This window comes from Rutilus rutilus (assembly GCF_951802725.1).
Source record: "Rutilus rutilus genome assembly, chromosome: 5".
NCBI lineage: Eukaryota > Metazoa > Chordata > Actinopteri > Cypriniformes > Leuciscidae > Rutilus > Rutilus rutilus.
Window position 1 is genome coordinate 49,388,882 of NC_140213.1, and position 15,861 is coordinate 49,404,742.

General features: G+C 41.1%; 1 protein-coding gene across 2 annotated transcripts in view; it reads left to right on the forward strand.

The window, feature by feature from the left end:
- The window catches only part of LOC311291223 (uncharacterized protein), a 51,104-nt gene extending 42,207 nt beyond the window's left edge, over positions 1-8,897 (forward strand). For both annotated transcript variants that reach the window (XM_084410145.1, XM_084410146.1), the window contains exons 2-5: positions 352-1,226; positions 5,742-5,910; positions 6,376-6,536; positions 8,497-8,897. In XM_084410145.1, coding sequence (XP_084266271.1) covers positions 352-1,226; positions 5,742-5,910; positions 6,376-6,536; positions 8,497-8,646 — 1,355 coding nt within the window. In that variant the 3' untranslated portion in view covers positions 8,647-8,897. The remainder of the gene's footprint in view (positions 1-351; positions 1,227-5,741; positions 5,911-6,375; positions 6,537-8,496) is intronic.
- The last annotated feature ends 6,964 nt before the right edge of the window (positions 8,898-15,861 follow it).

The following is a 15,861-nucleotide window of genomic DNA, read 5'->3' on the forward strand; positions in this document are numbered from 1 at the left end:
AGTGTGTTCCTTTAGCGCACTACAGCAGAATATTTAATATTACTTTGGCACAACCAAAAGTCTTAAATCATGATGTGAGTCATTTGAATTATTGTAAAATCATGCTGCAGTGTATATATAATCACGTTTTTCCATCACACCGTCCAGCCCTCACTGTAAAAATGATTTTTCAAAGATTATTGGAGTTTGTTTTACAAGAAAAAGGTTGAATTCAATTTTGACTCTACAGATAACTGGGAAAAATGCCCCAATAATCAATAGTCTTTCTACTTCAAATGTATTACTTGCTATTTCTTTTCAACTGAGGCTTTCAGCTTTACATTGATTATGTGTGTTTGTTTATTTCACTAGTGCATCTCCAGATCTTATTGGCTGTTGGTTTGGCCGTTCTCTGTTTCTGCCTGGTGATTGGCTGCATAATCTGCTGTCGGCATCAGAAATCCAATCCCACGAATGACAAGGAGGCGGAGCTATCCTTACCTCCTCTACCTGCGGATCATGTGACCCTGACTCTTAGCCCCGCCCCTTCCATCAACACTCAGCCAATCAAACAGCAGTATGAGGAGCTTGACGGCGATGTCCTTGACTATCCCAGCAGCTCGACGCCTTCAGAAGACCTTTCCTTCTCATCTCTTCCTCACGCTTCGAAGTCTCGCTTCAGTCTACGTCGACTCAGTTCCCCCGTCGTTTCATCAAAACATGCCGTTCGTGTTCGCTCCTCGCTTCCAAACATTCCCAAACTCAGCCTGGTGGTGAAGTCGCAAAAACGCAATAATGACGTCCTGTATTCGGAAACCGACCGGCTTAATGGGAATAACAATCAACATTACGGCTCCAACTTTCACAAACACACACCATCCCTTCACTTCACTTTACTTTTCTCACCGGCAGAGGGAAAACTCACAGTCACAGTTCTGGGTCTCTATCGGGGTTCGAGGAAACTGAGTGGATCCTCGATCCGGGCCTGTTTGCCTCCGATCTTCCCAACGCCGACACGCAGACTCGGCCTCGGCCTCGGTCCTGAGGCGATCCAGTTTCAGGTGAGATCGGTAGAGGAGCTTCAGGCCTGCACTCTCAGACTGACGGCGTCCAGCAGGGATTTCTCTGGTTTGAGGGAGACGGCTGTGGGAGAACTGGAACTGGCGTGTGCGGAGATTCACTGGGAACCCGATTCCACAGTCACCTTCGATTGCCAACTCAACCCTGCGAGGAGGAGGCTGAGGAAGGTACTAGAGGAGCTGTGTGATAGAGAGACATACAGGGCCCTATCTCGCACCCAGCGCAATTGACTTTGTACACAACGCATGTTTCATTCCTATTTTGCACCCGACGCACAGCGGACTTTTCCCTCCACAGACGCACGTCGGTAAATTAGGGAATGAACTTGCGCTCCCGGGGGCGGTTCAGCGAAAAGAGGAGGCGTGTTCCGGTGCAAATGTTCCCTGGTGCTATTTTGCAGTTTCAGAAAACAATTCCTCCACAGACCAGGAGAAACCTCATCTAAAGTCAGAAGTGCGTTATTCAGATGCTATTTTAAGGGCGCATGCTTGGCCATAATGTAGCGTGTGCACAACGCACATACACTTTGCTTCTCTCATCTACACAGAAGCAGCAGTTTTCATTTTTAGAAAACCATACATTATTACAAGGAAAAATATTAACACACGAGGGAAATCATTGTGGTGTCCATGAAGATGTGAAAAATAGGCATAAATCTAGCTTACACATTTACCCAAATTATCATACGCCTGTTTAACCGAAGCTAATCTGGGTGTGTTTCTCCATCCCCAATGTCACTTCTCTGTGTTTTACGGCTGTAGTCTCCTCGGCTGTGAACCGCTCCTACAACACGCAACACTTTGTCCCGTAGATGGTCTGTTTGTGCTTTAACCTCGCGCAGATCCATTCCTCGCTAGAGACGCGTTCAGTTTTTCCGCTTGCAAATTCCTCCATGTAAATAGCGAATCCGCCATGGTGTGAGCACAACTGGCTTTTAAAGGGAATGGGAGATGAAACAATATTAGACCAGCGCCGGGAGCACCGACCATTTTTCCCTTCGTTAAACTAGCAAAGTGGATTCAGACACGACTTAAGTGCACTTGTGCGCTTTAGACCATGCGCTTAGATCCTTAAAATAGGGCTTATACAGTGTGATAGAGGGACAAACATACAGTGTGATAGAGTGATAAACAGGTTTATAAACTCTCTCCATATTACATTATTCGGACATACATATACATTATCTAAAATATTCTGAATGGCTGTGATTTCAGTATGAATTAATTGGTGAAGTAGAACCAAAAGTGATATTTTTACCAGATAGATAGACAGATAGATAGACAGATAGACAGATAGATCCCAACTTACAAGGTGTGCATGTCATCAGATCATGGGAACTGAGCCCGCTGGAGTTGCTGGTGTGGACAGTATCTCATATCTCTATCAGCACAGAAACTCTGCAGAGCTGTTGCAGTGTGTGTGTGTGTGTGTGTGTGTGTGTGTGTGTGGCCTGGAGCCAGTGCTGCGCCTCAGAGAGGAGATCAGGAATGCAGCACAGGAGGGAAAGAGAGGAGAGGAAAAACTGTGAATGACGGCTTAACAAAAAAAAACTGAGTTTAAAGGCATGAGTGTTGCATAGTTAGAAAATTTGGGAAGTTTGTACAGAGATTTGTAGTTTCAAGCTGGATGGGTGGATGTATGGATGGATGGGTGGAGTAACGGACTGATGGATGGATGGATGAACGGACTGATGGATGGATGGGTGGAGGAACGGACTGATGGGTGGATGGATGGATGGATGGATGGATGGATGGATAAATGGACAGACGGATGGATGGATGGATGAATGGACAGACGGATGGATAGATGGATGAATGGGTGGAGGAACGGACAGATGGATGGATGGATGGGTGGAGGAACGGACTGATGGATGGATGGATGAACGGACTGATGGATGGATGGGTGGAGGAACGGACTGATGGATGGATGGATGAATGGACTGATGGATGGATGGAGGAACGGACTGATGGATGGATGGATGAACGGACTGATGGATTGATGGATGAACGGACTGATGGATGGATGGGTGGAGGAACGGACTGATGGATGGATGGATGAATGGACTGATGGATGGATGGAGGAACGGACTGATGGATGGATGGATGAACGGACTGATGGATGGATGGATGAAAGGACTGATGGATGGATGGGTGGAGGAACGGACTGATGGATGGATGGAGGAACGGACTGATGGATGGGTGGAGGAACGGACTGATGGATGGATGGATGAATGGACTGATGGATGGATGGAGGAACGGACTGATGGATGGGTGGAGGAACGGACTGATGGATGGATGGATGAATGGACTGATGGATGGATGGAGGAACGGACTGATGGATGGGTGGAGGAACGGACTGATGGATGGATGGAGGAACGGACTGATGGATGGATGGAGGAACGGACTGATGGATGGATGGATGGGTGGAGGAACAGACTGATGGATGGATGGAGGAACGGACTGATGGATGGATGGAGGAACGGACTGATGGATGGATGGATGGGTGGAGGAACAGACTGATGGATGGATTGATGAACGGACTGATGGATGCATGGAGGAACGGACTGATGGATGGATGGATGAATGGGTGGAGGAACGGACAGATGGATGGATGGATGGGTGGAGGAACGGACTGATGGATTGATGAATGGACTGATGGATGGGTGGAGGAACGGACTGATGGATGGATGGATGAACGGACTGATGGATGGATGGGTGGAGGAACGGACTGATGGATTGATGAATGGACTGATGGATGGATGGAGGAACGGACTGATGGATGGATGGAGGAACGGACTGATGGATGGATGGAGGAACGGACTGATGGATGGATGGATGGGTGGAGGAACAGACTGATGGATGGATTGATGAACGGACTGATGGATGCATGGAGGAACGGACTGATGGATGGATGGATGAATGGGTGGAGGAACGGACAGATGGATGGATGGATGGGTGGAGGAACGGACTGATGGATTGATGAATGGACTGATGGATGGGTGGAGGAACGGACTGATGGATGGATGGATGAACGGACTGATGGATGGATGGGTGGAGGAACGGACCGATGGATGGATGGATGGGTGGAGGAACGGACTGATGGATTGATGAATGGACTGATGAATGGGTGGAGGAACGGACAGATGGATGGATGAATGGGTGGAGGAACGGACTGATGGATGGATGGATGAACGGACTGATGGATGAATGGGTGGAGGAACGGACGGATGGATGGATGGGTGGAGGAACGGACTGATGGATTGATGAATGGACTGATGAATGGGTGGAGGAACGGACAGATGGATGGATGGATGGGTGGAGGAACGGACTGATGGATGGATGAATGGACTGATGGATGGGTGGAGGAACGGACTGATGGATGGGTGGAGGAACGGACTGATGGATGGATGGATGAACGGACTGATGGATGGATGGATGAACGGACTGATGGATGGATGGGTGGAGGAACGGACTGATGGATGGGTGGAGGAACGGACTGATGGATGGGTGGAGGAACGGACTGATGGATGGATGGATGAACGGACTGATGGATGGATGGAGGAACGGACTGACTGATGGATGGATGGATGAACGGACTGATGGATGGGTGGAGGAACGGACTGATGGATGGATGGATGAATGGACTGATGGATGGATGGAGGAACGGACTGATGGATGGATGGAGGAACGGATGGATGGATGGATGGATGGGTGGAGGAACAGACTGATGGATGGATTGATGAACGGACTGATGGATGGATGGGTGGAGGAACGGACTGATGGATGGATGGATGAATGGACTGATGGATGCATGGAGGAACGGACTGATGGATGGATGGATGGATGAATGGGTGGAGGAACGGACAGATGGATGGATGGATTGATGAACGGACTGATGGATGGATGGGTGGAGGAACGGACTGATGGATGGATGGATGAATGGACTGATGGATGGATGGATGAATGGACTGATGGATGGATGGAGGAACGGACTGATGGATGGATGAACGGACTGATGGATGGATGGGTGGAGGAACGGACTGATGGATGGATGGGTGGAGGAACGGACTGATGGATGGATGGATGGGTGGAGGAACGGACTGATGGATGGATGGAGAAAACATCTGTTGGAGAAAAACACTGTGCTCGAGTTAAAATCAGTTCAACTTTTAAAAAACGCGTCTTGAGAACAAGCCCTTAGAACTGCAATTTATTTTTTTGGTTTGCAATGGTTAGAACACTAACACTGTATTTCTATATTTCTATATTGTGTGATGGTTTGGGGTATGTCGTTGTTAATTGCGTGTTATATTGTCGGGTGTAAAGTCATTCAGGACGATGCATTGTGTGTTACTGAAGGATTAAAATGACTCTCGAGTCCAAGACAATAAAGTGAAGTGAAGTGAAGTGAAGTGAAGTGTGGGAGACACTTCAGTGTGTTTGAAGGCTAATGCTCAGATGTAATGTGACAGTGAGTTTGTTCTTCCTCTGAGAGTCTAATACGATTACCAGGAGATGTTATTTGAGGAAAGTGCTGGAAACATTAACATACAGACACATTCAGTTCAAATGAATCTGGAAAGATTCATGTCTAGGATGAGACCCTTTTAACATCATAAATCTGAAATGCTGCTTTTTATTCTCACATCAGCTCTTTTAGATCATGTGTGTTTGTGCTTATAGAGCCAGAGCTCCCATGATGCAGTGGGGGACGTGGGGCCGTGTGTGAGTCCGGGGTTTCTGGGCCAGATCCTGATTCTGCTGCAGCTTCAGACGCTGGCGCATCGCATGAAGGTGATGGTGAGGAAAGCTGAGAACCTGCCCAAACTCACCAGGATACCTGGGACTCCAGGTCTGTCTGTCTATCTATCTATCTATCTATCTATCTATCTATCTATCTATCTATCTATCTATCTATCTATCTATCTATCTATCTATCTATCTATCTATCTATCTATCTATCTATCTATCTATCTATCTGTCTGTCTACCTGTCTATCTATCTGTCTACCTGTCTATCTATCTGTCTATCTATCTATCTATCTATCTATCTATCTATCTGTCTGTCTGTCTGTCTTGCATTTTTTCTTTCGTTAGTGACTTTGGACGAAAGCGTCAGATAAATGAATACTGTATACATAGATAGATATTCAGAATGATAGATGAATGGATATTCAGATCTTTCTTGTAAGAACATATTTCATTGCATTTTGGATGAAAACATCTGATAAATGAATAAATGTAAATGTAAAAACATGTAAAGTTGCTCGTGTTCAGATGAAGTGCTGGATTCGGAGTGACTGTGTTCGTCTGTGTAGATCACTATGTCGTGATCAACCTTCGTCGGGATGGTAAAGTCATCAGCACTAAGGAGACGAAGGGAGCGAGTGGAGCGAACGCCGTCTGGAACACTCCCTTTCTGTTCGACCTTCCAGCCGGAGACGTCAGCCCACTGATGCTGGAGTTCATCGTCACGCAGGTGAGAATCTGTGTGTCCGAAACCTGCACTCATACTGGAGAGAAAATCAGGACGATTGTGAAACATTATTCCAGTGTAAATCTTCTGTTTTCTATGTGAATATACAGTAAAGTGTAATTTATTCCTGTGATCAAAGCTGAATTTTCAGCATCATTACTCCAGTCTTCAGTGTCACATGATCCTTCACAAATCACTCTAATATGATGATTTGATGATCAAGAAACATTTATGATTATTATCAGTGTTAAACAGTTGTGCTGCTTCAGATTTCTGTGGAAACTGTGATATATTTGATCTTTCAGGATTCTGTGATATGATGTCTGACATCACATGATGTGTCTCAATAGACGATATGCGCGTGATGTCACCGTCGGCTGTTACACACTGAGTGGCAGAAACACTGAGTGGCAGAGACACTGAGTGGCAGAGACACTGAGTGGCAGAGACACTGAGTGGCAGAAACACTGAGTGGCAGAGACACTGAGTGGCAGAGACACTGAGTGGCAGAGACACTGAGTGGCAGAGACACTGAGTGGCAGAAACACTGAGTGGCAGAGACACTGAGTGGCAGAGACACTGAGTGGCAGAGACACTGAGTGGCAGAAACACTGAGTGGCAGAAACACTGAGTGGCAGAGACACTGAGTGGCAGAAACACTGAGTGGCAGAAACACTGAGTGGCAGAAACACTGAGTGGCAGAAACACTGAGTGGCAGAAACACTGAGTGGCAGAAACACTGAGTGGCAGAAACACTGAGTGGCAGAAACACTGAGTGCCAGAGACACTGAGTGGCAGAAACACTGAGTTGGCAGCATTAGAATAAAGAAACATAAAATGAACAGTTAAAATCACTTCTTCTATTTCTAATTAAAACATAATTCACACTCTGAGTATAATATTCTTGCCTAAAGGTAAGTGAGTTGTGAGAGATCTATCTTTGAAAAGGTCTGAGAATGAATCTCCCTGTCTTAGCTTCTTACCGGAACAGAGCGAGTTCCTCTTTTCGCATCGCATCGAAGCAGACACGCCAGACACACTTGATATTTAGCTTTCACACTCTTAAGTGTTAGCCCGTACTCTGCAAGATGTTTAGCTAAGATAACACTTTATTCTGTGGTCCGTCTATGGGAAACTTCATAAACAGCAAGCACAAAAGTTCACACCAAGTCACTTGATTCATGAAAGAAAGATTCATAAAAGAAAAAGCATTAAACTTACATTTCAAATGATATAAAAATGGTAAACACATAAACATTATAGTAATGAGAAACACATCAACATGATAATAATGATTTCTTAAAATATGTTTGATTACATTTGATTAAACGATATTTAACATCTATAATGATTAAATGATAAAACATATGAAATTCAACAATGAATGAATCGCTGTGATTCACAGAAACAAGAGAAAGCTGGATTTACAGTTTTCATTGTGTGTCAATATGCAGAATTTTAGGGGTAAAATCATACACTATATATTGTATTGTTATATATTGTATTGACAACTCATTGATTAAATATTTACCAGCGTATATTTTGCATAACTGGACATTTTTTAAATAAACACTGACAAAAAACTACACAAGTTTTAAGGCTGGATGATATGATGATAAATATAACACTGATATGAGTGATCACATGGGTTTACACCTATACTGTATTTATATAAAGCGTTTACAGGCTAATTAGCTTTATGTATTTCCCCGGTGTGGAAATCAGGCTCATATAAATGTGAGGAAACACGACTCCTGCTGCATGGCAATATCCATGATCACTGGATCTTTAGTAAGTTGTAAGGAACACTATATCGAGTCTGAGCTTTAGTTTAAACTCACGTTTTCTCAGATTCCTCTATTAAATCCAGTCGCTCTTCAGCTCTTCTGCCACTCAGTCCGGCTGAGAAAGTGATGTCAATGCATTCCCTCTATAATGACATGGCTCTGTTATTGATTGACAGGGAAGGCGATACACGAAGAGTTGCATTCTGGGCCGTGTTCTGATTGGCCAGGACGGTTCTGATGTGGGAAGCCAGCACTGGAGTGAGATGTGCAACCGGGCGCAGGTGGAGACGGCGTATTGGCATGAGCTCCAGCCTCACGCCTCATAGGCCAGCAGCGTTTGATTGACATGCCCCCGAACCAATCAGATCGCTCCCTGTGACAGCTCTGGAGGCCACTAACTGTGGAACCTGGTTTGAGGAGACTTTGTGCTGAACTTGTTTGCAAATGTCATGATTAGCTGATGATTTTGCACTAGTGAACGGGTCGGTCCCAGACATCAACATAGTGTCGGCTCAGATCCGGCCCACATACGGCCCGTGTGGGTTATATAGACCTGCTATAAAAAAAAAGAACAAAATCTGATTAAAAAAAAAAAAACCAGACAACAAAATTAATAAAAACTTAAACTAAATTTAAAATGAACATAAAATATAAAAGCTATAATAGTGATGCTAAAATAACACTGGCTACCTGTCGAATTTATGTCTTTAAAATGAGACATCGTTCTTAAACAAGTGTACCGGATGTGGGCCGGATCTGGACCGAAACTGTGTCCCGATGCTGTAAACTAATACTAAAATGTATTCTATAAATGAAATAAGAAATAAAATAATATTAGTTGGAAAAACATACTTTAGTTAGAAAATTGGAAATGTTGTCTTGGCAACAAGCTGAAATTAAGTTAATCATGATTTTGTGGTATTTGTGGTTTTAGTGCTGCTTGTGTTTGTTTCACTAGTTTATCTTGAACCGGAATGACACGTCAAATGAAGGAGGGCGGTTTGAAAGATCCCAGTTAAACTCAAGCAAACGATTTCATTGATTTATTGTTTGTTTCACCTGTTGATCACTTCATGCTGTAGTTGCGATAAACTCTGCGTTGAAAACTTCAACACATCAGTTAAAGTGATAGCAGAATCATGTATTTTGAGATCCAGCTATTTATAAACCTCCAAATGCTCATGGAAGAGTAAATGGAAGCCACAGACTGTGTTTTAATGCAATTGCATGCATGCAGAATGGCCTTAATGTGTCTGTCGCTTTCTGAATATTTGTCTTTCTGCACTGGATGAAGATTTTAATGTGCAGACTGAGTGTATTCAGTGAAATCGAGAATGAACACACTGTAACGCAAACATGTGTTGAGCTAATGCTGGTTTAAAATAAATGAGCTCCAATATGAAAGAATGATAAAACATGTTGATTGAGCAATTGTAATGAAAAGAACTAAATCGTTTTAAAGGTGCACCATGACTTGTCTTTGGTTCACTTATCTTCAGCTGAAAGGAGTGAAGATTCTGGTGTTTTCACGGTATTTATTTATTTTTAGTTTTTTTGTGAGTTTATATTGGTTTATTTAACTGTCAGAAGGGCATAGAATATAAAAACATAATATTACTTTGAAAAATGGAGGTAATTAAATAAATGTATAACACTTACAATTTAGTTAACAATGTAATCAAATGGAAATTCAATAATTCCTTTATTTTTTTTGCAAGTTTACAGTTTAAATTTAAACTTATAAATAATTGTGATACTCCTTAAAAAATAATGTTTTAATTATTTTACATTATATTATTATTATTACTACTACTACTTGAAATACACTACTGAGCAACTGTAATATTTGTCATAATTTCTTCGGTCAAAAAACTTAAACGGAACTTTTATTTTGACGGGTTGTCGTGAAGACCTGTGTATATGATGATAGTTTATCAAATGAAGTGGTGAGATTATGAAGTTATGTTTACATGACACCGTTTTCAACTTAAAACGTAAGACTTTTATGTGTTTTGGCCGTTCATTTACAGCTGCGTTTTGGGGCCTGAAAACGCAAACTTTTCAAAAAATAAGATTCAATGTGCAAGTTTTTGGAAACGATCCCGTGTTCGTCTCCGTGTAAACAAAACAAAAAATGCGACTGATGTCATGCATGTTACGTGTCTATAGTGACGTAGTGTTTCTAGACATCGCCACCTACTGGCCGGGAAGCAGAATACAGCGTTTTTAATCGTCTTCATTCGTAAATGCAGCTCAACTTTTGATTTATTCATCCAGAAATTATGTGACGTTCCGCTTTATACAGTAGGCCCCATTTCTGACTGCATTCTGTGGTTCATTAATGACCATTATGATTTTGAATTAGCTTTTTCTGTGTCTTTATCCGATGTGAATATAAACTATTTTACTGCCATTTATTTAGGTGTAAAAGTCACATGGTGCACCTTTAACTTGTTGTTGAAGCATGTGTATGTTGCACTGTTATGGACTGAGCACAGACGTTTGTTATAGGTGTAATTTAAGAGCATATTAGCTATAACTGCACAAAGCTTGTGCAGCCCTCGGTTAAAATCGCACAACTTTGTTGTCAATCAGTAATAATGTTTGAATTGATCCTTGACCAGCTTGTTTTCCATCTTTTCGAGTTCCTGTGTAAGTGCACGTATGCGTCTCTGTGACACATTTAAAAGAAGAACTAATTTCATGAGATTCAGCCGTTTGCAAAACTACACTAAAATCTGTTGTCAAATGGTCTGATATTTATAAAAATATGAATATAAGAGAGTCGTTGTCTTCTTCTTTTTTCATCCATCAGGTTTTTCTCATCAAGAGTTTTCTTCTAAAGATAAAATTTTTCTCAGTTTGTGTATTTTTACTCAAATTCTGGTTCTGATTTTATGAGTTGAGTGAGTGTGAGTGTGTGTGTGTGAGTGAGAGTGGTCTGATATTTATAAAAACATGAATATAAGAGAGTCCTGTCTGCTTCTTCATCTGCAGTGAAAGGTCTCGCTCTCAGTGATTCACTGGTTCTGATTCTCCGTCGGTTCAGAGAATCGATCGTTCATCGCCGCCGTCTCTCGAGATCGATGTCCCATCATTCCTGCACTCGAGAGGTCAGAGGTCACGATCGCTCAGAACACACTCACTCACAGCAGCGTCTGAGAGTCTCGAGCTCAGTGTGTTTCCATCCATCTGTGTTTCTGTGGGTTATCGCATACAGATAATGCCGCATGAAAACACCAGATGAACATCATTTCTGAAAATGCACATAAAAAACTGATAATGTTTATCTGATAAGAAGTCATGCACATAAACCACCGCATACACACTCTTAAAGGGAGACACGGCAGGCACAACATAGTTTTTTTAGGGGGTTTTTTCACTGCCCCGTGGGCATTTGATGTCAATTTAACATCAATATTACATCAAACAAAATGTCAAATGATGTCACGAAACAGGTCAAAAATGAAAGTCATATTGACGTCAAAGTGTCGATGTCAAGATTTTGACCTCTGCTGATGTCATTTTGATGTCAAGCTTTGTGTTGGCATTTGATGTCAATTCTAGACCCAGCAAACGCAGTACGTCAACGTGACGTCAGTCAGAGGTCATATTTAGGTTGAAAATGAAAGTCAGGTTGACGTCTAAACCCAACGTTTGCTTTAGTTGGACTCTTGAGCCTTGACTTTTTAGTATACGATTTTCTCTGGCTGCTATAATTGTGTGTTTATAAAGCACATGTGTGTCCCTGGATCACGTCACCAGTCTCGAGTCGCACGGGTTTATGTGAGGCAATAGATTTTCTTTTATGCCAAAAATCATTAGAATATTAAGTAAAGATCATGTACCATGAAGATATTTTGTGAATTTCCCACCTTAAACATATCAAAAAATTGTTTTTGTGAGTGAATGCAGCACAATCGCCAACAGAAATGAACAACTTTAAAGGAGATTTTCTCAATGTTTAGATGTTTTTGCATCCTCAGATTCCAGATTTTAAAATAGTTGTATATCGGCCAAATATCGTCCAATCCTAACAAACCACACATCAATGGACAGCTTATACATTCAGCTTTCAGATGATGTATAAATCTCAATTTATAAAAATGAACCCATAAGACTGGTTTTGTGGTCCAGGGTCACATTTGTTGTGTTAAAAAAGCCTAGAGAAAGTGAGCTCAGGGGCCTGTTTCAGAAAGGAGGTTCAACCAACTCTGAGTTAAAACTTGAACTCTGAGTTGACTTACCCTGAGATGGGAAACTCTGAGTTTTGGGTTACAGAACAGCTGAAATTAGTTAGTTCAATCAACTCTGAGTTGACCTACTCTGAGTTAAGCGCGTGCACCACAACTATAAAAAGCCATTATCAATGGAGCGCAGATATTATGAGTCACCATGGCAACAGCGCCAGACAAAAAGAGGAATTACTGTTATACAGTGTTGGGTGTAATTAATTACCAAGTAATCTAAATACTGCAATTTAATTAAAGGGATTACTCTTAATTCTTCTGTAATTTAAAGTAAAATCTGATGTAATTGCATTAGACTATAGAACAATTCTGTATATTTAACATACATTTTTAAAAGGTATATTTTTACTGTAACCTTCTCCCTCTACACACTTTGGTCAATTCAAGAATAATTCATGCAGTTGTATATTGTTTATTTGAAAGCATTAAAAGTGCAGTTTCTTGTCTGTCCTTGTATTGTTGAAATGGTTGAGGTTGATATGGGATTTAGTAATTAGTAATAAGTAGACATTAATCTAATTACACTGTTGAAGATGTCATTTGTAGTTAGTAATACAAGTAACTTACCCAACTGTTATAATATCAGAGGTGAAAGAACAGTATGTTATTCAACCTAATTTTAATTTTCATGTAGGTGCAATCCTGCAGGCATTAAAAGAACATGCAGCAGCTGAAAATTAAATATAAAAACATAATTCAATCAAGTAAGGCTTGAGCATATCATGGGTGAAGGCTACCTGACTTTACATTTGACATAAATAACTAAAGCATCCAGTGTCTAGCAGTGCAGCAGCATTTACAGCTGAGGGAATTCCTGGTGGGACTTCAGAGCCAGTCACTCCCGAAGGTCCAAGGGCCTTCATAAAATGTAAGAGGTGTGTTATTTTTTATTTCCATTTATTTTACTTTGGTTTGGGTTTTTGTTGGTCCCAACAGATTCTGATGGTAATATCTGTCTTTTGGAGCCTCCTGTCCCAACAGAACCCCAGGCAGTTGTAAGTAACCTACTCAATACACCATTATGACAAATAGTGTTATAAGTGTAGGCTATACTCGACCAAATGCTCATCTTCACAGGACGATGGGGATAAAGAGTTTCTGCTGCCACAGAGAGGCCTACAGTGTCTACACATCAAACAATCTACACATTCAGATTTTTTCACATATTTATGTGGAGTAGCCTATAGAATCAAAGATTAAATCTAAGTATAAATGGGTATTCTTATCTCTCCCCCCGCCCCCAGAGTGTGGAAGAACAGCAGGAGGACGGTCCATCAACTTCTGCTGCACAGATGAACAGTTCAGTGATTTCCAGTAAATGCCACAGTTTAATTCTGTATAATTTGTTTAGAACTGCATTATGTAACTCTAATCTACTACTGTATTTTCAGTTGCCAGTTAAGGAGTTATATAGACTTCATCTTATTAAAAAATTTTTTTGAAAAAAACTGCAGTAAAAATAGCAATATTTTATTTATTAATAAAAATGTACTGAAAGAATGAATGAGGTGTTTAAACACTACTTCCTCTTTAAAAAAGGGGAGGAGACCGAAAGAAACTCTGGGTTTACTGAAGAAAACCTGCTCCCGACCAGGTTAGGTTCACAGAGTAAGTTACCATGGTAACTGACTCTGAGTATAAGTTACCTCTCTTTCAGAAACAGGCTTGACTTACTCTGCTTTCTCAGGTTCAACATACCTCCCATTCTGAAACAGAAAACCCAGAGTTTCCCTCATTTCAGGGTTAACATACTCAGAGTTTTCACTTAACCTCCTTTCTGAAACAGGCCCCTGGTGATGTTGGCTGGTTATTGATGATGACGTCATCATCATGTAATTGCCTGAATCCCTGATCTTATACAGAGTCTAATGTTTTGATTATATTGGACTTGTGTTTTTAATGTTGTTAAACATTAATGTTTTACAGCACGAGAGCAATGTTGCTCATCAAATAATATAAAGGATTAATAATATAGGATATGCTGTAGAATCAAATGACTTCTATTATGAAAATGCACATAAAAAACTGATAATGTTTATCTGATAAGAAGTCATGCACATAAACCACCGCATACACACTCTTAAAGGGAGACACGGCAGGCAAAACATCGCTTTTTAGGGGTTTTTTTCACTGCCCCATGGGCATTTGATGTCAATTTAACATCAATATTACATCAAACAAAATGTCAAATGATGTCAAAATGACGTCACGAAACAGGTCAAAAATGAAAGTCATATTGACGTCAAAGTGTCGATGTCAAGATTTTGACCTCTGCTGATGTCATTTTGATGTCAAGCTTTGTGTTGGCATTTGATGTCAATTCTAGACCCAGCAAACGCAGTACGTCAACGTGACGTCAGTCAGAGGTCATATTTAGGTTGAAAATGAAAGTCAGGTTGGCGTCTAAACCCAACGTTTGCTTTAGTTGGACTCTTGACCCTTGACTTTTTAGTATACAATTTTCTCTGGCTGCTGTAATTGTGTGTTTATAAAGCACATTTGTGTCCCTGGATCACGTCACCAGTCTCGAGTCGCACGGGTTTATCTGTGGCAATAGCACAGATACAGTATGTGGGTCAAAATTATCCATTTTTCTTTTATGCCAAAAATCATTAGAATATTAAGTAAAGATCATGTTCCATGAAGATATTTTGTACATTTCCCACCTTAAACATATCAAAAAATATATTTTTGTGAGTGAATGCAGCACAATCGCCAACAGAAATGAACAACTTTAAAGGAGATTTTCTCAATGTTTAGATGTTTATGCATCCTCAGATTCCAGATTTTAAAATAGTTGTATATCGGCCAAATATCGTCCAATCCTAACAAACCACACATCAATGGACAGCTTATACATTCAGCTTTCAGATGATGTATAAATCTCAATTTATAAAAATGAACCCATACGACTGGTTTTGTGGTCCAGGGTCACATTTGTTGTGTTAAAAAAGCCTAGAGAAAGTGAGCTCAGGTGATGTTGGCTGGTTATTGATGATGAAGTCATCATCGTGTAATTGCCTGAATCCCTGATCTTATACAGAGTCTAATGTTTTGATTATATTGGACTTGTGTTTTTAATGTTGTTTTATAATAGAAGCCATTTAATTTTACAGCACGAGAGCAATGTTGCTTATCAAATAATATAAAGGATTTTAAAAACATTTAGTGCAACTTTTTCCTCTACATTATTACTTAGCCATCAAGAATCAGTGTATGACAATCAATGAAATGCTTCATGCTGCAGTGCATGCTGGGTACCACCAATCAAAACTCACCCTTATCTCCCAG